This window comes from Bos grunniens, chromosome 4 (genome assembly GCF_055505025.1).
Source record: "Bos grunniens cultivar Pamir isolate PY7600 chromosome 4, Bosgru_T2T1.0, whole genome shotgun sequence".
Lineage (NCBI taxonomy): Eukaryota > Metazoa > Chordata > Mammalia > Artiodactyla > Bovidae > Bos > Bos grunniens.
The window spans coordinates 112872800-112897656 of NC_141168.1; the positions used below are offsets into that span (position 1 = coordinate 112872800).

The window sequence follows — 24857 nt, forward strand, 5'->3', positions numbered from 1 at the left end:
ATATGGTTGGGTCTCATTTTATATTCCATCCAGACACCCTGTGTCTTTTGCTTTGTCAGTTCAGTCTGTTTATGTTTAGAGTGATTGTTAATGCGTGAGGACGTAGTGCTGGCATTCTATCTTTTGTGTTTTGGTTGCTCTGTATCTCCATTGTGCCTTTTCCCGTGTGTCTGCCATTGTAGCCAGGTGATTTCCCATGAGGTTTTCTCAGTCTCCTCCTTTTTGTGTTTTATGTACCTCTTTTAGATGTATGTTTCGTGTCACTCACGAAATAAGAAGTTTTGTGTAAAATGTATCAGATAATATAGTCCTTTTACTGCTGATATTTGGCATCTTAACTTCATTTGCTTATATGGGTTCTATCCTTTCCCTCTTTCCCATTTATCTTTTTGTCTTCTCAAATTATCCCTTATGATGTTGTGAGCTTGTGACCAAATTAGTTATTTTTACTGCATTTTAAAAAGTTTTATTCTGTAATTGTTTAACAATCTATTCTTATACAGTTTCACTTGTCTTTCTTTTTTTCTTTTTTATGACTGTGCACTGCATGGCATGTGGGATCTTAGTTCCCTAACCAACCAGGGATTGAGCCCTCCACACTGGGAGCTCCGAGTCTTAAGCCCCGGAACACCAGGGAACTCCCAGAGTTTCACTCCTCTGTCTGCTTACTGTCTACCTTACTCAAAGTTTTGTGTACTTTTGCCTCTTTGATTCAGATAGAAAAGCTTCTTTCAACTTTTCTTGTAAGGCAGGTCTAGTGGTGATGAGCTCTCACAGTTTGGGAAGATTTTATTTCTCTTTTGTATCTGAAGGATAACTTTGCTGGACGGAGTATCCTTGGCTGAGAGTTTGTTTTCATCTTTTAATCTTTGGCTCTGATATTCCACTCTCTTCTTGCCTGTAGTTTCTGATGAGAAATTTGCTGATAGCCTAATGGGGATTCCTTTGCAGGTTTCTGCCTTTTTTAGAACCCTGGCTGCGTTTAAAATTCTTTCTTTGTCATTTTTGACAGCTCTAATGTGCTGTGATAAGGTGTTTTTGTGCCGAGGTAATTACTGCAGCTTTATGGACTCACATACCCAGTTCCTCCCCTGGGTTTGGGACATTCTCAGCTCTTGTTTCCTTAACTAAACACTCTCTTCCCTCCTTCGTCTCTCATCTTTCTGGGACACACGCTACCTTTATGGGCCTTTCCTGGTGGGGTTAGATAGTTCCTCTGGAATTGTTTAATTTTTAAAAAATCATAGTTTTCTCTCTTCTTCTACCTGAATCATTTCCAGATTTTTATCTTTGGCCTCAGTACTCTCTCTTCCATGTGGTCTGCTCTATTTCCAGTGCTTCCTGTCTCATCGTACTTATTGAATTTTTTACTCCACAATTTTTGTTTGGTTCTTTTTTAGAGTTTCAGTCTCTTTGGCAAAGTATTACTTCTATTCCATTAATTTTATTCCTAAGCTCATTGAACTGCCTTTCTGAGTTTTCTTATAGCTCATTAATTTTCTTCTTGAGAGCTATTTTGAATTCTCTATCAGTTAGATCAGATACATCCACATCTGTCATTTCCTCTTTGGCCGAGCCACTTCATTCTTTCTGGAGCTATTAGTAATTGCCCTTTTGTCTTCCCCAGTAGCATACTGGACACCTTCTGACCTGGGGCAGAGCTGGGGGGCTCATCTTTCTGGTGTCATATCTTTTTTCTTTTCATACTGGTCATGGGGTTCTCCAGGCAGGAATCCTGGAGTTGGCTGTCATTTCCTCCTCCAGTGGACCATGTTTTGTCAGAACTCTTCACTGTGACCTGTCTGTCTCGGGTTGCCCTGCATGTCATGGCTCATAGATTCATTGAGTTGTGTAAGCGTCTTCACCACAACAAGGTTATGCTTCCTGAAAGGTGATTCAAGCTGACTTGGAACTCAACATTAAAAAACTGAGATAATGACATCCAGTCCCCATCACTACATGGCAAATAGAAGGGGAAAAAGTGGAACTGGTGACAGATTTTATTTTCTTGGGCTCCAGAGTCACTGCGGATGGTGATTGCAGCCATAAAATTAAAAGATGCTTGCTCCCCAGAAGGAAAGCAGTGACCAACCTAGACAGCTATTAAAAAGCAGAGACATCACTTTGCCAACAAAGGCCCACATAGTCAAAGCTATGGTTTTTCCAGTAGTCGTGTATGGGTGTGAGAGTTGGACCATAAAGAAAGTTGATTGCTGAAGAATTGATGTTTTGAATTGTGGTGTTGGAGAAGACTCTTGAGAGTCTTCCAGTCAATCCTAAAGGAAATCAATCCTGAATATTCACTGGAAGGACCCATGCTGAAGTTGAAGATCCAACACTTTGGCCACCTGATGTGAAGAGCTGACTCACTGGAAAAGACCCTGATTCTGGGAAAGGAGAAGGGGGCGACCGAGAATGAGATGATTAGATAGCATTGCTGACTCAGTGGACACCTCCCGGAGATAGTGAAGGCAGAGGAGCCTGGTGTGCTGCAGTCCATGGGGTCACAGCGAGCCAGGCACGACTGAGGGATTGAACAGCAACAACAACAATAAATCAGATTACTAAATTCTTTAAGTTTGATTTCTGAAGAATTGTCATTTTTGTCTCTGCGATACCATGCTATCATGGTTTCTTTGGCGTGTGTGTGTGAAACTGGATGAATTTCTCTTCTGCTGGTACATTTGAAGTAGTAAACACTTTTCTCATTTTCAGTAACGCTTTTTTAACTTTGATTCTGAGTTCAGCAGATTGATGACTAGAGGCCTTTTTCCTGGATTTTCAGTAGGTGGCGCTGTAACTCAAGTTTTTGGGGTCTCTTCCCTGAGTGGCCTCTGGCTGCATTTGAGACAGCGTTTCCACACCCACAGCTCTGCTGGATGCTTCCCCACTGCCTGTTGTTGCTCCGTGTGTCTCTGGGGTCATGGGTCTCTGCTGTCACTGGCGTTGCTGCTGAGGGGGCACTGGGATGGAGGATGCTCCCACCCCCATGGTGGGGGTTTGCCGGGGTCAGGTCACTGCGCCCTAGTATGGAGAGTTGGAGTGGGAATGAGCTGGGGTGGCTGGCGTCTCCCTGGGTCTGGGGTTGTCCAGTTGGTTTGTGGGTGCCATTGCCTCAGGCAGGGGATGAGGCGGCTGGAGCGGCTGGGGTTGTCAGCCTCTTCCCTGTGGCTGAGGGCACCTCCATGCTGGAAGTTGGGGTCCTGGGCACCACACCCCTGCTGCTGTGGTTCTCTGCCTGGAGCTTCAGCATCAGCTGCTGTGGTCCCCAGTGGAGAAGGGGTGTGAAGGACAGAGGAGCCTGGTGTGCTGCAGTCCGTGGGGTCGCAGAGTCGGACATGACTGAGTGACTAACCAGCAACAGCAGCAAATCAGTGGTGTCACTGACTTTTGTGACTTTAAGTTCGGTGTCTGGAGAGCTGTCATCTTGTCGCTGTGATGCCATATTACCATGGTTTTTAGTGACCTGACCTCACGGAGCGTCCCCAGTTGGGGATTGCAGGCCCCGCCTCCGCTGCCCTGCTAATCCTGCCTACTCGGTATGTTCCAGTGCGCCCACCTTCAGACACACAGGTGTGGGGGTCTCTCCAGGGTCCTGGTGTGCTGGGCAGAGGAACCTTGGCTGAGTCATGGATGTTTTACTAGTTGTAGATTGAAGCAAGGAGATGAAGAGGGCATCTTATGCCCCCCTGATGCTGATCTTGAATCAAAGTTGACATTTTTAATGGAAGAGAAAGAATATAGAATTCAGTCAATCCACTAGTGAGAAAAAATATTACTCATTCATAAATTCATCAAAAGTGGTATCATTAAAATAATGAAAAAATAGGAAAAGTATGGTTTTAAAGAGAAGGAAGGCCTTTTGCACTGTAATGCCAAGGACATAAATGATAAAAATCACTAGTTTCTGACTCACAGAATGAACCATAAGAACGAACTTATGGTTGCCGGGGCAGGAAGAATGGTTGGAAGGGAGAGTTAGGGAGTTTGGGATGGACATGCACACACTGCTATATTCAAAATGGTCCAACAAGGACCGACTGTGTAGCACAGGGAACTCTGCTCAGTGTTACGTGGCAGCCTGGATGGCAGGGGGATTTGCGGGAGAATGGAGACATGTGTATCTACGGCTGAGTTTCTTTGCTGTCCACCTGAAACTATCACAGCGTTGTTTATCAATTATACGCCAATATGCCTGGAGAATCCCAGGGACGGGGGAGCCTGGTGGGCTGCCGTCTATGGGGTCGCACAGAGTCAGACACGACTGAAGTGACTTAGCATAGCACAGGGTAAAAAGTTTAAAAAGACACAAAAAACAAAAAAATCACCAGTTTCTATTATAAGAATTTCAATCAGTATTTCAAAAATCCAAATGAGAATTATACACTTTTCAAAGTTATAAAAGCTATTTAATGAGTATATGAAAATTGAAATTCTCGAGTCAAATTTTAAAAACATATATCTCAGCAGATATCCTAGCAAATAACTTGAACCATTTGTTAGAAAGTAAAGTTTATATTTAGTGAATTTATAAAAAACTTTAATGAGCATACAAAAGTATAAATTTGCAAAATACATAGAAGACAGTTTTTTTCCTCTATGATAAAAATTACAGTAATTAATGCAGAAGATAAATTGTAAAAACTGACTATATTTTCTTTTATGTTTTCTCAGCATGCTAAATAATTTAATAAGAGGAAAAGAAAGCAAAAATTTTTGTTGAGGTGGTGGTGCAAAAGACAACCTAGAAAGGAGAGAGGCATGTTTGGGAATGTGGCTGGAAGAATCTACTTCGTGGTTTTGGTGATGAAAAACTATTTCTTCCTATTCTTCTTTTGAAAGGTGTAAGAGACTTGGTTCTGTTTCTCCTGGAAGGAACTAAAAGAACAGGGAAAAAAAGTGAAAGTGTTAGTCCTGCCCAACTCTTTGTGACCCCATGGAATGTAGCCTGCCAGGCTCCTCTGTCCATGGCCAGAATACTGGAGTGGGTTGCCATGCTCTCCTCCAGGGGATCTTCCCCACCCAGGGATGGAACGCAGGTTTCCTGCACTGTAGGCAGATTCCTTCCTGTGTGAGCCACCAGGAAGCCCCCGAACAGAACTGTAAGTGAACTGTGGATGTTCCGTGAGCAGGTAGTGTTGCAGGAAGGGAGACCCCTTCCAGGGCCCGAAACTGGGCTTTTGTCCAACACTTGGAAATGAATTGTCCGAGGAGACACATATGCTGACAAAGCAAGAGATTTTATTGGCAAAGGGCACCCGGGTGGAGAGCAATAGGGTAAGGGAACCCAGGAGAGCTGCTCTGCTGCGTGGCTGGCAGTCTCGGGTTTTATGGTGATGGGATTAGTTTCCGGGTGGTCTTTGGCCAATCACTTTAATTCAGAGTCTTTCCTGGTGGCGCACGCATCACTCAGCCAAGATGGATACCAGGGAGAGGGATTCTGGGAAGTGGACGGACACGCGGTGTCTCCTTTAGACCTTTCCTGAACTCTTCCGGTTGGTAGTGACTTATTAGTTCCGTATCCCTTATCAGGATCTCCTGTCATAAAACAACTCATGCAAATGGTTACTATGGTGCCTAGCCAGGGTGGGCGGTTTCAATCAGTGTGCTTCCCCTAACAGTAGGAGGCAGGGTCTTTAGAAAGACGATGATGTGTTGTGTCATGGGCGATGAGATCCACTGGGTTTGCATTGGTACTGTCCACTTGGCTCTGGATAGAACAGAAAGACACAGGATCTTCCCCTGCGATTGGACATGGGTGTGCCGGGTTCGTGGGCCTTCAGACTCAGACTGAGACTTGTACTAGCAGCATTCCACACCCCCAGTTCTCAGGTCTTTGGGTTTGAACTAGAACCGCTCAATTCACTGTCGTGGCCTCCCGCTTGCAGAGAGTAGGTGGGACTTCTCAGCCTTAATGATTGCATGACCCAAGCTCCCATGGTAAACTTCTTTCTGTCTGTCTCTACACAGATAGACACTCACACACACCCCTGCTTGATTCTGTTGCTCTGGAGATTGCTGAGTGACACACCTGCCAAATCATAGCGATATCAATAGAGGGTAGAATGGGGCTCACTAGGGGCTGGAGGAGAGGGGGGTGGGGGCCTGGATGGTACAGGATGAAGGTAGCTTTGGAGATGGCTGCACAACAGTGTGATGAACTTCACATTCCTGAATTGTTTGCTTGAACTTGGTTCAGACGGTAATTTTGTGATATATACTTTATAATAGTTAAAAGAAGAAACCGAACCCTTGAGGGAGATATCTGGTGCTCAGAAATCCCACTTTCTAAATCACGTTTAAGGGGAAGAAAAGGAAGCTTGGGCAGGCTCCTGGAGGAGGGGAGGTCAGCTCAGAAAGGCTGAGAGATGGCAGGAATTTCTCAGGAGGGAGGAAGTGCTTAGTCATCCCTTGTTGTGTGAGTCTGCAGAAGATCAGCCAAGCTGGTGATTTTTAGAGAGTATTTGATATTTTTCTAAAAGGTAAATAAGGTCAACCTAGGGCTCAGAGGGGAAGGAAAAGTCATTTTCCTTAAGTGACCAGGAGACCTAAAAGCCCAAGTTGCTTATCTTTTGGAAAGAGCATGATCATGAGGGCCACTCTGGGTTGGGGATTCCATGCCTCTGGTTCCTCTCTTGCTGGTCGCCTAAGGCCCACGTGTCTCCTGGCTCCTCTGCTGTCCCTGCTGCAACAGCCACTGTATCCAGGCACCAAACCTGCTGCCCACTCCTCTCCTGGTACATTTCTGTCCCTTAACTTCCACCAGTAACGTGAGCACCAAGTCAACCCTCTCCTCCCACCTCAGACCAGGGCAGAACCTCACCCCTGAATCAGACCCCCCATGCTACCCCATGCAGGGGACACCTCCACTCTGCCTGCAGGTCTTACGAGGTCTGTAACCTGGATATGCTTGGGAGTCCCTCCATGTCACACTCTACTCCTCACAGAGGGGAGTGAAGGCAGAGAACCTGGAAGCAACCTTTGCATGAGGAATGCCCCTCTCTGCATTTTGTGTAGAGAATTTGAGTGGGTTTTTCTCTTTCTGGCTGAACTAGCGGCTAGTTAGGAAGAAGACCAAAGTCTATTTCAAGATAAAAGATCAAAACTCCAAGATCTTTGTAAGAAGATATAAAAATAAAAAGACACAGAATTACCAGAGATGACAATAAATATTTTTCCTTTTTTTTAAAATCATGAAATTCCTTGATTCTTCATTTCAGAAGTTAAAAGAACAACTGTAATTGGTAATTTATGTACCCTTAAATAACACAGAGTATTTATTTTCAACTTTGATGAAGTCTGCCAATAATAACAAAAAATGAAATTGCTAGAAAGTATCAGTGGACTCTTAGATCCATAAGTACTAATTACAGTTTCTGGGCACTCTCTGACTCAGCACACTTATTTTTTTTTGGGGGGGGGAGGTGAATAAATTTTATTTTCTATGATTTTCAAAGCCTCTTTATTTAAGTAGGATACATTAATGATAGAACTAGAAGGATTTCTAAAGGGCATCAAGGTGACAAATGAGTTTCAAATGAGTGACAAACGATACTTCCAGTGTCATTCAGTACTCTCTTTTTAAGACAAATATTTTGTAACACACCCTTGACTCTCATAAGATGAAAGTCACAGACAATAAAGCCTACCTATATATTATATATATATATAAAATTCTTGCAGGTAATTTAAAAAATTAGTGTAATGTCTTAACTATAATATAAAAGAGAAAGCAATTCATAATGAAATAATATATGAATTCTCAATGGTCAACCCAGACTTTATTAAAACACAGAATGAGGTAGATACTCAGATTCTGGGCATAAATTTGTATTTAAGGGAAGGAAAATGATCAGAAAGCATTGGTATTAAAAGTAGAAGAAATTTATGAGAGGAGATGAAGATAGAGACTAAAATAAAGCTAATATTAAGATAAGGAATACCAGATAAGACTTGTTTGTATATGATAAAAAATATGGAAATAACATTAATTAAAATAGGAAAAATGTGAAAGGAAAAATTAGGCACAAATGGAGTGGATAAAAGAATGCTATTTTGGTAAATGATCTGGGTCTTATTTAACAGTGTACGATCAGATAATTCCTTAGGTCATTTCACAGGACTGGTAATGATGAAGCAGCAGATACATCTGTCTTACAATTTGACCTCATGTCAGAGCCTCCATTCAGACTCCAGGTTTTTGGATTTTAGGTATTATATTCTGTTGCCAGTGACAGGAAGTAGAGGGTGGGTGGGACAAAAGAGCATTAATAAAGGGGGTTTGAGGAGAAGATGGGGTGAATACCTGAGAACAGCGTCAGAGGGAGATTGAAATCTAACAGGAAGCCTGCATATGAATCATTTTAATGTGCAGTTTTACACAATGGATTTCTTATTATTGTACTATAATGCTTATATATACACATATAATAATAATGCAAAACCGTTTCCAGAAAACCTTTACGGATGAGATTTAGTGCATTCATAAAACTGCCACCATAAGCACCTTTGGTTCTGAGTTTGCTAGAAGCATCTCAGCGCTCTTGTCCTGTGTCTGTGGGTCCTGTGCTGAGCTGTGGCCACCGTCATGCTGCACTGCAGACCAACAGCAAGTTGCTGTCACACTCGTGATGGGGTTTCCTGAAATGATGAACAACTTCCCCATCAGATCATCTTTCACTTGGTGTTAAGGCGGTTGCACTCCTGGAGAATTCAGTATGTAATGAAATTACACAGAAGCTCTGGGTTTATGTGTCCGGCACTCACATGAACAAGGGCTTGTCCCCTGTATGAGTGTGTGTGGTGGTCTCACAGGACACAGGTCAGGGACAGGCCTTCCCTTTGTAGGATACCTGCCATCTAGGTGCCTGCCCACTGGAGGGGATTTGTGTAGTCCCTGCTCATTCATCCGTTCATCAGGCCTTTTTATTTCTAAAATAAATACAAATTCCTGCTAATGTGATGTGCTGGGGCTTTCCTGACCCTGGAGAGACTGCAGAGGCAGGGACCCCTTCTCCCCTACAAATGAATCCCTGGAGACGGTGAAGGCTCTGCCCATAAGCATGCCTTTCACACTCAACACAGGAAATCTGGGCCATACGCCAGCCTCTGCTACGTGCTTCCACCCTCTGGCCACTGTCCCTGCCCTTGTCACCCAAGGCCAGGAACAGACAATCGGGGGAGCCCTGTGCCCAGAGCCCAAGGGCATTACCCAGACTGACTGGTCCTAAGCCCGCTTACCCATTCCTTCCAGGGAAGCCACAGTACAAACTGTTGTCCACGATTCCCCTGGCTTCCTCTGCTCCCTGCCCAGCTCTGGTGCTTCCTCAGGAGGCCCTGCCAGGTGTGGCATGTCCCTCCTCTTGAGAATGGGGTTAACCAGACTTGGTGGCCTCACTGTGCCTGAATAATAATGATGCCCATGTTTAAAAACACCCATTCACTCTGTCAACCCAAAGAACCCCTTCCCACACATCCAGGACTCCCTGGAGGGCTCCCAGGCACTTGGTGCTCAGTCACTTCAATTGTGTCTGACTCTTTGTGACCCCATGGACTGTAGCCCACCAGGCTCCTTTGTCCATGGGATACTTCAGTTGTTTTCGACTCTTTGTGACCCCATGGACTGTAGCCCACCAGGCTCCTCTGTCCATGGGATTCTTCAGGCAAGAATACTGGAGTGGGTTGCCATTTCCTCCTCCAGGGGATCTTCCCGACCCAGGCATTGAACCTGCATCTCCTGCACTGCAGGCAGGTTCTTTATCAATGAGCCATCAGGGACATGCCACTGAGGCACTTGGGGATGAGGACAGTCACCGTGTGACAGTCTCCCTGGGTAAGAGGGTCTCCCCGGCTTGGGGGGTGGGTGACAACTTTCTGTCTGTCTCACACACACGTGTGTGCACACCCACACAAGTGCTTTCTCTGCATTTTTTTTTCTTGGTGCAGCAATGGTGTGGAAACTGAGCCTGGCATTTCCTAGGCTCAGTATCTGAGGGGCATGCCCTGCAGACCCAGAGTCACAGATGACCGAGTCACAGGTCACTGCTGCCAGCAGGGTTCTGTGTCTACTGCAGGGCCCCCAAGCTCCACTCAGTGCATGAGCAAGCATCTGGTCCTCCTTGGGAGTTCATTTCACGAACTCTTCTTATGTATCTCCAGCCGGATTGGGTTTGGCCCCAGCTGTCTCATGTCCCTGGCTTCTTCCTGCACCGCTATCAGAGTAGAGGAAACATTGATTCGCTTTCTGGTCTGTGCAGGCTCCCGGTTTACACTCTCAAGGAGCCGACTCTGGATGGACTGAGGGCCTTCGCTTGTATTAATGCTCCCATTATACTTGGTGACGTGAGCAGGGCGCTCAAGAACAGGTGTGACTTTAGGAGCAAGAGCCAAGGGCAGGGGAGAGCTGATCGGCCTCTGTGGTGCCTGGGCCTTGGCCCCTCCCTGTCTATCTTAGATTAATAGGTTAATTAGGAGGATTTAAACGTCCAGACAGAGCAGAGCGAGGGTGGTTTAATTAGCAAATAAGCCATTAATATTCAGTTTACTTCTAATTTGTTTTTCTAACTGAATGGCCTCTCCCATTCTGCCCCCACCTTTCCATCCCTGCAGCCGTGACCCTGGCTCAGGCCTCAGGCATCCCATCTGGACCTCTCAGCATCCTCCCAATTCCCGTCCAGGCCTCCAGGCGCCACCCCCCAGCCCCACCACCTCACTTCTGCTAATTCACAGCCTGTGCCTAACCCCATGCATCTGATCCCACCTGCTCTTAACAGGCAGGGCCCCTTCTTCTGGCTGTGGCTGTTCCTGAGCTTGGTTATGGTCACCTAGGCGAGGTCCCAGCAGGAAACTGCTGCTGCTCGAATGGGCCAAAGGGAGAGAAGGCAGCCGCTGGCATCACAAACTAGTTTTCCTTATATGTTTGGTGCTCACTCTCTTTTATTTCCATGAACTTGTCATTCACACGAGTGCCCAAGGCTCCCACCAGGGGGTTGAAGACAGTGGAGTCCAGGAGCCAAGGCAGGCACTCTGCTGGTTTGAAGGGGGTGATGGGCAGGTGCTCCCAGAGGCTGCCTGGCAGCTCATTGTGTGGCTTCTGCAGCCTCTTGTCCCAGACCGCCTTGCTGCCTCCCTTCCGCTTGGAGAGGAGAGGTGACAGCCCTGTCCCCATGGACAGTGTTTTCAGGACCCTGGACAGTGCCTGGCATAGCATGCAGGTGCAGTGCAGGCTGTGATGTGACCTAAGGCATGGTCATTAGTATGTAAGGTCCTGGGGAATATTCCGTGTGCTCTGTTCAGTTTGGTCTGCCATTACAGAGTACACAGACTGCGACTTACAGGGGTGTTTATACTCTCACAGCTCTGGGCTCCAGACATCCATCTCCTCTTTCCATCTCCTTCCTGTGTCCTCACATGGCCGTCCTTTTGTGGGTGTCTGAGTCCTGATCCCTTATAAGAACACCAGTTCTGTTGGGTCAGAGCCCACCCCCATGACCTCATTATATCTTAATCACCCCTTTAAAGGTTCTTCCTCCAAATACAGTCACAGTCCAAGGTACCAAGGCTAAGACTCCAACAACCCATGACAGGTGGTAAATACCGGACCAAACACCAGCTCAGCATCTCCCTTCACATCAAAAGACAAGGGACCCGGTGCTCTTATTTGCAGTCACCTCTTTGAATCTTTTGTGTGGAGTGTGTGAGGGACTGTGTGTCTCTTCTGTGCTTTATAGTCAGAGAGCTAAAACATGAAACAGTCTGCATGGAGGTCTTTATCTCCTTAAGCACTTGCAGAATTTAGACCACCATCAAACTTAAGCTAGTCTGACTGTGTTGAAAGAAAACTGAGAAGCATTAATAATTAAATCTCCTTTCATTTTGACACATAATGGGGTAGTGACTATTAAGTGGACGAAATGAATTTGGAGAATCCATTTGAAGAATGGCAGTATGTTTCACATAGAAATGTTAGCACTCTGAATTATCCTTCTCTGTAGGGTTTTAATTGATTAATTCCTTCAGCTTTTAATCATGTCTAGTAATCCATGCAGATGGCAAAGACATACAGGAAGAGTGACAGCTAAACAGGAGGGGGAAGGCTGGGGGAACATTCCCCAATTATTTAACGCTAGTCTTACTTCTTTTTTTTATTATTATTTTTTTTAGTCTTACTTCTAATAAATACCTGCCTGTTTGTTGAACACCTGCTCAGATGACTTTTTGTGGGAAGGGGATGTGAGGACATCATGGAGGGCCCTGGCCAGGCCGAGGGAGGCTGGGGGCTGATGCTCTGTCCCCTGTGGTCACTGGTCCATGTAAGGGATGTGGATGGAACATGATAAGATGGGATAAATTTTTATAGTAATTTAGCTAAGATATTCCACTACAGAATCTTCTTCTAAGTAGAAAAACAAGCAAATTGATTTCAACTCATCTTATTTTTTTAGGAACTTTCGGTTTGAGGAAACCATGGTATTTCCCCTTCACCGCATCCTACTGGAAGGATGTGTGTGGGCTAGTGATGAAAAGGCAGAGCCCGGCCAGTTCTAAGCTGTTCTCCTCTAGTGAGAACTTGGATGGTCAAGGTGGGTAAAGGGCGTGTTGGAGGTGTCTTTCTCCTTCCAGTCAGCTTTGGTTTTGGTTTTCCTTTCCAGTTGAGCCTTTGCAACTGTGAGTGCATGGCTGCCCAGAGACCTGCCTTCCATCCTAGGTGGGCAGGAACCTGTGTGTGAGTGTCACTGTTCACAGCATCCTCTGTGCCTCTGCTGTAACTCAGCTAATTGAAGCTCCATTAGTAACATGACTTTGTGTAAATAATAAAAGCAACGATGGACAGCTACTGAGGTGTAATATACTTTAGAATGTTCAGTGTTTCACAAGTGCTAGTTTATTCCAGGCTCCATGATAGAGAGACTGTTGCTGTCCCTACAGATGGGGACATGCTTCCCAGGAGACTCCGTGGGCACCTGCCCTGGCCTGGGGCTCGTTCACAGAGCACAACTTTTTGGGGAAAAAAAATCTATGGATAAATTGGTTCTCACCATGATAATTTTGTACTATGAGTCAATACTGTAATTTTCTGACTATACAAGTCAGAAATACAAATCTTACAGAAAATTTGGATCAGCACCACCTATTAACCTCTGGAGACTTTTGAAGTCTTCTCAGGGTGGACTGCATTTTCCTCACAAATACAAATACAAATCTTACAGAAGATTTGGATCAGCACCACCTATTAATGGTCACCTCTGGAGACTGTCAGTTATGTGTAACTAATCTGATATTGTTCTTCTGTGTATATGTATATATAAACACATGTGTGTTTATTTTTATTTTCTTGCAAAATGTATAACGTAAGGGCACAGAACCTTGCAGTCAGTGCTTTCATTTAAGTTTAGCCATCATATAATGTGCCTGTTGATTTAGGTAGAGAAAGATTTTGGAATTGTTTCATAAGTTTCACAAATTCAGGCCCGAGGTAGCCGCTGGGTTATCACGTGTGAACATTGATTTGGAGACTTTTGAGGTCTTCTCAGGGTGGACTGCATTTTCCTCACAGGCTCATCCCTGCAAAACGGGAAAGGAGAGCTGGAAGGAGGCTCCCCCGGCGTTGTCCTGCTTTCCGTGACCAAGGAGCACGATCGCCACAAGGCGGGGGTCTGGGACCTGACCCTGACCTTCCACAGGGACCAGATCACTGCGCTGCTGGGGACCAACGGGGCTGGGAAGACCACCGTCATGTGCGTCCCACTCCCCTTCTCCCGCCTTCCCTCCAGGGCTTTGGTTCTTAGAGATGTGTTTACCTGTGAGATAGGGGCTGGATCCCTTTTTTGTTTGTTTATTTTTGTTTAGTTTCAGTTATTGTTGTTCAGTTGCTAAGTCCTGTCTGACTCATTGTGACCCCACGGACTGCAGCACACCAGGATTTTACTGTCTCCTGGAGTTTACTCATATTCACGTCCACTGAGTTGGAGATGCTATCCGACCATCTCCGTACAGAGTTTACAGACACATCAGAAAGACAGCCCTCTCAATAGAGCTGCTGCAGGTCTGAGCAGGCTCAGGGGTAGGGGGGAATCTTTTAAAATAGATTTAATTCTTCTTTTATTGCCTGCAAAATATTCATGGGTTTACTTTGGCCTTTGAAAAGTCTTATGACATTCTTTACCCCCCTCCGACTAAGTTTAATTCTGCTTGCATACTTAGAGGAAGATGAAATTTTAATGATGTTTGCAAATTTTTTAACACTTCAGTATTTTTCTTTTTCATGTTCTGCTTTTTATGTAGTTGTGTTTTTGTGAAGCCTTTATTTTTGATATGGGATCCAGTGGTTCCAGATTTGCTTAAAGAATCGGATCATGTGATCCCAGAGAAAGAATGAGCTGAAACACTCACAGTCCACAAAACAGCCCCAAGTTGGCTGTGGAAATGGGGTATTTTTAAGGCCAAACCACCCAAATTATGGAGTTTCTGTTTTGAACAAGTGACTTTCTTTTTGTTCTGTATTAGTAGGGCTAAATAAAGTATGCTTAGTTAACACAAGGAAAGGGACTATTTGCTTCAAGATTCTTAACAAAAGAAGAAAAATAACATTCAAAAAGCTTCAGCAATCTCTTATTGACAATAAATTGAAAAGAAACATCTCTTTTCTTGGATGCTGAAAAAGAACTGAAGATTTCATGAAGGATGTTTTTAGTGTTTTCAGATTGGGAAATGTTGCACTAATAATGACTCCGAAAGCCAGCCTCCACACTGAGTTTTTACTAATGCACGTTTCCTGCAAGAAAATCTGGAGTCTGTGTTTTGCACAACGAAGAGAATTAAATTAGGAGTTTTCAGATGTTTTGAGGGTCGCTGGCTGCACTGCTTTTAGTGACTGTTGGAAATCGGTCGTGAGTCTTCCCAGCAATGTCTCTTCCTGGCACTTTTCGGAGGAGAGGCTGAGAGGCTGTTTCCGGGCTGGTTGTCACCATTTGAAATGAGGCACTCCGAGGTGCACTGATATGGTTATACTCTGTGTCATTGTATTCCCCGGTGAGGTCTGAAAACCATATAGCCAACAGCTGTCAGTCAAGGTTACTGAAGTGCAGTTTATTCCCAGGAAACAGTATATGTCCAGGTGTGCATCTGATGAGCTGGGCTTGGCTAAAGCTGCACAAAGGCCGGGGGACAAACAGGATGCCGACATGTGAACTCTCCCCCTGCTGGCCCCTGGGCCTCCTGGATCCTGCCCCCTGAGTGACCACAGTCCTGCTGTTTGAGGCTGTGGTTCAGTTAGAATTTTCTAGCATTTCCTATAATGGAGTCGTACTGAGTCTCCTGTTGGTATGATGCTTGGAGACCCACACGTGGTGCTGTTGGATCAGCTGTCAGGTCCTGAGGAGTCCATGCCATGGAGACACTACAGTTTATTTATCTTTTCATCTGTTGGCGCAGTTGAGGCTGAGTCCAGGTTTTGGTGATGATGGACATTCACGTACATCATTTGTGTGGACATAATATTTTAGGTTCTTTCTGTAAGTAGTTAGGTGTGGTTTGCTAGGTGCTGTGGTGGGTATATGTCTAACTTTTTAGAAAGAGAACATAGTGTAAAGCATGAATAATAAATGACCTGAACTAGGAGATGGCAGTCCTCAGGTGTCCTGTGGGCCGGCAGACAGGAGCTTTGGAGACGAGCTCTTGGCTTGTCATGGATTTGACATTGGCAGGTGGGTGACTCAGGCATGGAGGCAGGAAGCTTGGCTGCAGGGCTGTGGGGGGCTGATGGAAGTATGAGCTGCTGCTTGGCTCACATCTAATGATGACTTGGGTGGTTACGCCATCCATTTAGGCTGTTTCCTCATCTGTGAAGACCCTTGAAGTCATCATCGAAAACTCTCAGCAGGGATGGTCATTGGGCACAGAGCATCCTAGGCGAGCATAACCCGATCACAGGCCCACGTCCCACCAAGCTCTGTCCAGCTTTTGTCTCACCATGTAGCAGGCGCTGGCGGGGGAGGCTGGCTGTGAGCTCCCCACGGGATGCAGATGTCCTTGGGGCCGCCGGGTGGTCAGGGCAGCAGCACATCCAACTCCCGTGCCCCCACTGACGTGTCTTCTCGGCAGATCCCTGCTCACAGGACTCTACCCTCCCACGTCCGGGACCATCACCGTCAATGGCAGGAGCCTGCAGAAGGACCCGTCTGTGGTCAGGGCGGAGCTGGGGGTGTGTCTGCAGCGGGATATCCTGTTCGACCGCCTCACGGTGCTTGAGCACCTGCTGCTCTTTGCCTCCCTGAAGGCACTGCGGGGGACTCGCCAGGAGCTGCGTGAGCAAGTCCACAGGTGTGTGACACCACCTCTGTCCCCTGCCCTCCATCCTATGTGGGTGTGGGGGGTGCAGGGAGATGCCTCACGAGCATCACCGCTGCCTGTATGTGTGAGAAGAAAGCGTTAGCAAGTGGTTCTAATTATGGAATTACGACCCCAAACCTGGGATCAGAAAATGTCCCAGGGAGGATACCGAACCTGGTCTGTCCTCAAGGAGGGAGCAGACAGCATGGGGACTGAGGTCTGTGTCCAGAGTGTGGGTGCCTGTGGGTGTCCTGAAGTGAAAAGGACGGGTGGGGGAGTGAGGAGTGGGTTAAGGAGCCTGAGCAGTCCTGCCGAGGAGTCTAAATGTCACCCTGCAGATTCGGGGTTATGGACTGGAGGGGGCAAGCAGCCCGGGGCCTGAAAGACGTACCTGTGACCCAGGGTGGGTACCAGGCCTGGCTGGGGACGGGACATGGAGAGGCCGTAGGGGAGGCCCAGGTCTGAAGGCTGTTGGAGGCCAACTTGACAAACTGGGCGTCCAGGGTGGGGAGGGGAGAGTCTGGGGTCCGGATACATTCCAAGGGGAGCAGAGGACATGCGTGTGGGGAGAGGAGGCAGGGGCTGGGATGGCAGGACGGGCCGGGGTCACGGAGCTCCTCCAGTCTCACAGAGACTCACAGAAGCGGAGCCCACAGGGAGGAGAGGACCCGAGGTCCCTAGTCAGGAAACAAATTGGTGTCTCCAGGGGGTGAGTGTGGCTGGGGGGCCGAGGGGGTAAGATATGGCTGGAGTGGGGCCTGAATCCAGTGGGGGAGCTACTGATCTAGAAGACGCGGGGTGGGGTTGTATGTGTGACAGCTGTGGCCCAAGCTGGGCTCTGCCCCTTGAGGGGACCGTGAGACCACAGTGTGGAAGCTCCTCACTCTCAAGCCAAGTTCATGAAGCAGGATATCAGTCAGGCCTGACCCATGGGGGACCAGGCCAGGGCGTAAGGACAGATGGTGAGTCACTCATGTGCCTTAGAAGAAGAGGGGCCCCTGAGGAACTATGACTGTTACTGCTTATTGCTGCCTTAAAATATGTTTGCAAGATTGGTTTTGTAAAATAAGGATTTACAGTCATGTGGTTGGCAGCTAACTGGTGTCTAAGGCCGTTCACCACCACAGCAGGACTGACTCACATCCCGTCTTCAGAAGTGGCTGCTGATGACAACCACACCAGTGATGATGGGGACTCAGATACACAGGAAAACATCTACTTTGCACCAGTCAAGCCTGTCCTAAATGACAGCAGGAACTTAGGGAGAAATAGTGCACATCTCTAAAGGACAAACTGGTTACATGCTACCTATACTTTTAAAAAAATTCCCAGGCCACCAATTTTCATTCAAAGTCTGCACCTACCCTGGACCATGGCAGACTTTGCTGTGCTGGGGGCTGGGCCCAAACCCAGCTCTTAAGGATGCTCCGAGGGCTTCATCTTCTGATGTGGGCACAGCAACCTCACGGGTTATCAGTTTGCTGCGAGTTACCTGGCAACGACGCTGGTGTGCACAGAGGTAGGTGGGGAGAGATCATGTTTTAGGATAGCCATACTCAATTAGAGGAGCAAGGGCTGAAAGCCCTGATTCAGAGGCAGGGCGATCAGTGTCAGCTCCTGTGGCAGCACTTGGTTCCCCTAATGGCCATCTTGGTTACAATCGAGCTGATGCAATCTGGGGTAGACTCCTTAGAGAGAACATTTGTCTAGAGTCAGGTCTTTACCATTTTGCCTTTTATTTGAAGGAGAAGGTAGAAGTCAAGAGGGGAACTTAATCAATGGGATATCATGATGCAGTTAGTGTTAGTCCTGAGGATTCTGGCAAGCATCACAAGGCATGAGCTGCAGGCTGGCTTGTTTGATGGTGATGAGACCCACAAGGGCATGTGTGCAGGTGGACATAAGCAGAGGACACAGCATTGAATCCTGTATGCTGCCATGTGAAGAGGATGGAGGGATGAAGAAGGACCTGCCAGGAATAACCGGGAAAGAGGAGAAACTAGTCCATTAAAGAGCAGGGATCAGTGAGGAAGGAGGAGGGATCAGACCATTAAGGAGGGAGAGGTCTGGTGCATCAGATGCTGCTGAGGGTCAAGTAACATGAAGACTGAAGCTTAACCTCTGGACTTAGAGTGAGGAGGTTGCTAGTTGACTGGATCAGAGCCATCTTGGTAGCACAATGGGGAGGGAGGTCTCTCTGGAGTCAGGGGAGAAAGGATGGAAGAAGATTAGAAACTGAACTCTTCTGAGGAGTTTTATGCAAAAATGGAGCAAAGATTTGCGACAATATCAAGATGAAAGAGAAACAGACATTTCAAATACTGAACAAACCACTGAGGCAACACAAGGTGGGTGGCTTTCTGGGTGCCATCCTGTGAGCAGTGGTTGGGATCTGTGGGGGGTGGCCGTGACACTGTGGCAGGCAGAGCCTGTGGACACAGGAAGCAAGGAGGGGGAAGGGAAGAGAGTTCCATTTTGTGGGAGTGATAGCTGGAGGCAGGGACCGGCTGGCGAAAGGATGTGTGGGAGAGGATGGGTGGAATTGAGCCTCTGGCGGGGCCGTGGATGCTGGAATCAGCCAGGTCCAGGGTGTGGTTTGGTCCTGAGTGGCTAGGAGTGTGCTGACTTCAAGATCAACAGAGAACGGGGAGGGTTTTGGTTTAAGGTAGAAGTGTAATTAGGATGTGGATGTTTGAGAACATCTGACATCTCACTGCCTTGTTTTTGTTTTCTGTGTCAGTCAATCTCTGGTTAATGGAACTAATGGGATTAATCCCCAGAGGGTCACCTCCTCTGGAGCAGGAGCCACCAGGTGGGAAGGGATTGCTGGCTTCTAATGGGAATAAAGGTCAAGACAGCCCCCTGCTGAGATGGGCCACTTGTCCTCTTCCTCCCAACTGGGCTGCTGTCCACAATGGGAGCATCTGACAAGGGCAAAAACTGCTATAAATGTAGGTTGAGGTTCACTCCACAGGAAATGCAGAGCCACATGGACTAACGGTCCAGTGGGCCTACTGACAACCAGACCTGAGAAGGAGCCTGGGCTCCTTCTGGGTCTGGATGAGGAATCTGTCAACAGTGAAACGTTTACTCATTGCTCAGGTGCAAGTACCTGGGATTTTACTGGTGTTTGCATGAGAGTTTTGCAGTTTTCTGGGTCCCAACAGTCTTGAAGCTCAACTGCATGGAACCTTGTAATCCCTCCTCTCCCTGACTCCTCCTCCTCTGGCTGCTCCTTGGCCTCGGGGAAGTTGTGATTGGCCTGTGGCTCAGACGGAGGGAATCTACTGGGTGTGGTGCTCAGAGGAAGGTTTCCTGTGTGTGTGTGGGGGGGGGGGGGGCGGATAGGGGGGGACGGTGCTGCTGCTCCAAGAGGGGGCTTAACAGAGAGTGAGATGAAGTAGGTGGTGACAGTTTTAAGTGTTCACGTGTTACTGGGCACATGGTGCAGAGTGAGAGGATGCTTGTGAAGTGGCGCTTCCTATGCATCGGAAGATGCTGGGTGTCTGCAGTCAGTGCGGGGATTGGAAGTTCGTGGAGAGAAGAGGGCTGGTCCTCATGTTAGCGGCATCTGTCGCTCCTGCTCTGCAAACCTGGGCTGCGTCCCAGGTACTCAGGCAGGAAGGGGCTGATGCGGAGCTAGTGCTCCTGGGCCAGGTCAGTCTTCTGTAGACGCGTGGATGGACAGTGGGCGGCCTCTGCCTGTTGCTCTGACCACACCTGCCCATCGGCCATCCTCCCCAGGGTCCTGAGGGGATGGAGGTCCCTTGGCAGGTGAGCGAATCCAGAGGGGACACAGCACGTACTTCCTACAAGCAGGACCCACCCGGCACGCCCTGCTGCCAGGGCCTCATGCTGGGTCCCTGGATGTGGTCGTATCTGGTCCCCAAGGAGGCCGGCACTGTGGCGTCAGGATCATGGGCACGTGGTTCTGAGTCCCGCCATGTGTCCGCGGATGAGAAAAAGCCGAGTCCTCGCGGTGACTGTTTCCTTCCAGAGTGGGACGTCATGCGCCGCTGAGGAGTCCGGGAGACTGAGGGCTCTGTTCTCGTTTCAGAACTCTTCAGGATGTGGGGCTGACGCCACACCAGCACCAACAGGCTCGAGTGCTCTCGGGAGGCACGCGAAGAAAGCTGTCCATTGGCATCGCCTTCCTGGGCGCGTCGGGGACCGTGGTCTTAGATGAACCCACCAGCGGGGTGGACCCGTGCTCCCGCCGTGGCATCTGGGACATCCTCCTCAAGTACCGACAAGGTGGGGCTCAGCGGAGCGCTAGTTTTCTTCCCGCGATATCACGGAGGAGGGCGGTGCTTTAAGTTCTCTTTCCGTCCTATCACCGTGAAGGGCTGTGCTCCATGTCCTTTTCCCGCGATATCATGGAGGAGGGTTGTGCTTTATCTTCTTCATCCTGTCACCGTGAAAGACGATATCGCTCTGTTTTTTCTTGGGTATTGAGGTGGAGAGGAATGAGGCCCATGTCCCAATAATGATACATATTCCCAGGGAAAAGAAAAATTCCTGGAACTTTCCTGTCGGTCCAGTGGTTAAGTCTCATGGCTTCCAGTGCAGGGGGTGCAGGGGAACTAAGATTGCACATGCTGTAGAGCACGCTTCCCCCCACCTCCCCCCAAACAATAAAAAAATTACCCAGGGGCGCATAGAGAAGAGACACATCCATCGTGACCTCCCCATGGTATTGGGGGTCTGGGGGTTGCTCAGAACCAGCAGTGGTGCCTTTCGAGCATGTTACGCATGATACGAGCGGACACAGCACTCATCCACAGTGGCTTCCATTCTGGAGTAATTTTGGGATTGTCAGAAGGGGTATCCCAACTAAAATCTGGAAAAAAAGAGTTTCCTCACTTTTTTCAGTGAGGAAACTGAGACACAGAGAGAAGGGTGTGGGGTTTGCTTAAAGCCAGCCTCAGAGGCGGTTCACCCAGCCAAGGGAGGAGTGGACATCTGGTCTGGAGGCTTCAGGTTTCTCGTCTTTGTTAAGGTGAATTTCTAACTTGAGATGGGCAGTTACTGATTTCCAGCTTCTCATTTCTCCTGTGTGACAGCCAGAAAACATTGCTATGGGCATTTTGTATAGAAACACTGGAATTTGGAAAGAAACCTCAGGAATAGGGGAACATATCTTGTGCTTCTAGACAGGTGTGGGAGCGTCAGTGGCAGGGTTATTGCTGATTCTTACAAAACACAGTTTTGCTTTTCTTTTTGCCCTTTTGGGTACAAAGCCTTTCTGACTTGACCTGAAACCTTCACTTCCCTGAAGTTAGGGTTTGCTCCTTAAGAAATGCAAGGAGAAGGGACCCAAGAAAAGTCATCAAATTCTCTCCTTAGGGCAGGAAAGATGCCCCTGCCACTTAAAGCTTAGTCTGGGGTCAGGGAGAAGCCCTGAAAGGACCATCTTATCCTTTCTATTCCAAAAATGTAGAGGAGCTGCAGAAGGACACAGGAAAATCAGATGCAGGCGTGGCTTTCTATTCCTTTCTGGGCACTGGCCTGCGCTGGGCGATCATTCCAGGACCATGAGGTTGTGCCGGGGGCACAGATTCATCGGACCTGGTGCAGCTACGTCAGAGCTCATGAGGCCAAGCAGGACCCTGGCCCAGGGCTATGCCCAGTGCAGGTGTCCTGAACTTTCACAATTCCCAGCTTCTGGACTGATAGGGAGCAGAGCCTGCCAGGGAGGCTGCCTGGAGGGACTAGGTGGGCCCTGGAAGCTGGGAGAGCCTAGGGAACGGGCAGCCAGCTGGACTGAGGAGCCCCAGGAAGTAGGAGGTGCTCAAGGCCATGGACTGACCTTGTCTGAGGCTCTGCTGTACAGGTAGGGCAGGGACAGGTCTGAGTCATCACCTGGGGCCAGGAGACACTGACCACACTGCGCCTGAGCACCTCGCCTGCCCATTGCTCCGAGATCCCATCCATCCACTTACCTAAGGCCTTCTGGGGAGGAAAGTAGAGACCAGAAATGAAAACTTGTGACTTTTGAACACCATTTAAAGGACTGATGGAGTTTTGAGATAAATGTAAATCATTGCCCTGCTCCTGGAGTGGGGGCAGATGACAAGGATGGGTGAGAGGCAGACAGATCAGTAGATTTTGTTTCCCTGCTCGCATGAATTGCATACTGCTCGAATTTCATACCACAAGTTCATGGCTCTTGTTTACTTGAAAAATCAGAGTTGGGGTCTTCATGGCTCAGCTGACAGAACATTTGAGTCACAAGCTTAATTTTAATTGGATACAAAACTAGATCCAATAAAAATCTCAGAAATAGGCAACTTTCTTCAGATTCTCTTCTTATGAGTTAAATGTTTTCTCACTGTTCTTGGTCGTTTGGCAATGGTTGTCTTTCAGGGGCTCCTTGGAAGACTGGCTGACGTGCAGAATCAGGATCGGGTGGGGGGTCCTAGGAGGGAAATATGTTTTCAAGAATCAAAATGTAGTCGTTTCTGGAAACAGCTCCAAGCCTCCAGGCAGCTGGGCCACAGCTTTGTAAACCAGATCTAAGCGCAGCATGAAAACAAGCGACCCCTGCTGAGTAGAAGAGGGTTCTGCTGGCAGAATTCGGGTGTTTGGGGCTCTGTCTTCCTGGGGCCTGACCCTTGTTTCCTGCTGAGTGACAAGCAGTGCCGACTGCCTGGTGACCAGTGCTTCTGTGCCTGCCTTAATGGGAGCAATAAAAATGGAAAAGGTACCAGAGCAAATCAGTCTGCTCGTCCCCCTCCTGCTCCACACGTCCTATATGGCCTGGAGAAATGATCTCACCCTTCTGGGCAAACAGTTTTCCTGTTTGCAAGTGGAGGGGATCATGCCGCTGGTAGGGTGGTGTGAGGTGTGTGTGAATGTTTACAGATGAGCACCTGGTACGTGGGTGCCTGGCCAGTGGCCGTTCATCAGTGCTGTTAAACAAGAGAAGTGGGTGTGGGAAAGATCACTTCCTGAGGAGAGGGGTTCAGAGGCAGCACCCGAACCGGGGAAGCAGTAAAGACGTGTCTTGCAGAGTGACACTTGTCCGTTGAGGGTTGAGGTGTGTCTCAAGTTGCCTAAATGTCCACTGAGAAGCATCAAACATCTGTGAACTTCATCTACATTTTTGGGGAATTTACATTCCAGCTGACTTTAATTTTTAGATGATATGATTGTCTGCAAACACGTCATCTGGTCTCTTAACTCCAGATCAGGGACTGAGCATATTTTCTTAGCCTTGAAGGAACTTGTGTTGTGAGGGGATTTGGCTTCGGCCTTTGGGACACATCGCTGGTGAACAATAGAATAGGCACATACCTTTTAGGTAAACTGGAGAAGGAAATGGCAGCCCAGTCCAGTATTCTTGCCTGGAGAATTCCATGGACAGAAGAGCCCGGCGGGCTACTGACCATGTGGTGGTAAAGAGCCAGACGTGACTGAGCACACGTACACCACGTGGTGAAAGTAGCCACCATGCCCCCTGCTCCTCGTCACTCTAGGGTCTACATATCATGGTTTCCTTTTGATGTAGTTTTTAAAAGATGAATTGAGAATCCTGGTCTTTCTATCTTTCTCTGCTATTTAAAAATATAAACTCAGATAGAGTTAAAATTGGGCTTCCCAGGTGGCGCTAGTGGTAAAGAACCCACTTGCCAATGCAGGAGACATAAGAGATGCAGGTTCAATCCCCAGGTTGGAAAGATCCCTTGGAGGAAGACCTAGCAACCCACTCCAGTATTCTTGCCTGAAGAATCCCATGGACAGTGGAGCCTGGCAGTCTACAGTCCATAGGGTTGCAAAGACTCAGACATGACTGGAGCGACCTAGCACACAGGCACGCAGAGTTAAAATCATGTTCAGTTTTTGCTCTTGGAAAATTTGCTTTTGAGATAAGAATCAATCAGTGTGTTTATTCAGTAAACCAGAATAGGTAGAATTGGGCTTGATATAGGCCTGTGGGGGAATGTATTGAGTTGGCTAAAAAGTTTGTTCAGAGTTTTCTGTCACATCCCCAAAAAACTTCTTGGCCAAGCCAATAGAAAGTAAAAGTTCAGAGAGTGTCCCTTCATGTAACTGACATGAAATTTATGAAAATGCCTTCCAGGCTCTCTGGCCTCGGGCCCCCTGAGGTCAGTTTGGGCCCTTTCCTCCCCCAGAAAAGGCTGGAAAATGTGACCAGATGTGAGAATTCATAAAGGATACATATAAGCTGATCATTTGTTTCTGCAAAAAGTGGCCACATGCCCTCTTTCTTCCTGGGGAGGCCCTGGCTCATGCCCACCCCTCCCTCGCCCCCTGCCCAGTGCCCAGAATGCTCTCTCTGTGGCCTTGGCTGCTGTGAGCTCTTCCCAGGAGGAGGTAAGTGTGGTGCCCCCCATGACTCGTGGTCACATCACTTGACAAGGGCGTCGACTGGCCCCTTGGATGCTACCCTGCCCTTCACAGTGCTTACTGATGTTCTCACGCAGCAGCAGCAGTGCTTCCATAGGACAGAGCTTCTCCCAGCATCCGGCAGAGGTGGTAGTGAGGTTGAGGGTGGAGGGTCAAGG

The 24857-nt window shown here is 47.9% G+C and overlaps 1 protein-coding gene across 2 annotated transcripts in view; it reads left to right on the forward strand.

The window, feature by feature from the left end:
* ABCA13 (ATP binding cassette subfamily A member 13) overlaps positions 1 to 24857 on the forward strand; it is a 393960-nt gene that overhangs the window by 156423 nt on the left and 212680 nt on the right. For both annotated transcript variants that reach the window (XR_015163267.1, XM_086398601.1), the window contains exons 36-39: positions 12444 to 12581; positions 13556 to 13736; positions 16102 to 16320; positions 20387 to 20583. Coding sequence is in view for 1 of the 2 variants with exons in the window: in XM_086398601.1 (XP_086254727.1) it covers positions 12444 to 12581; positions 13556 to 13736; positions 16102 to 16320; positions 20387 to 20583 (735 nt within the window). In the remaining variant the exon portion in view is untranslated. The remainder of the gene's footprint in view (positions 1 to 12443; positions 12582 to 13555; positions 13737 to 16101; positions 16321 to 20386; positions 20584 to 24857) is intronic.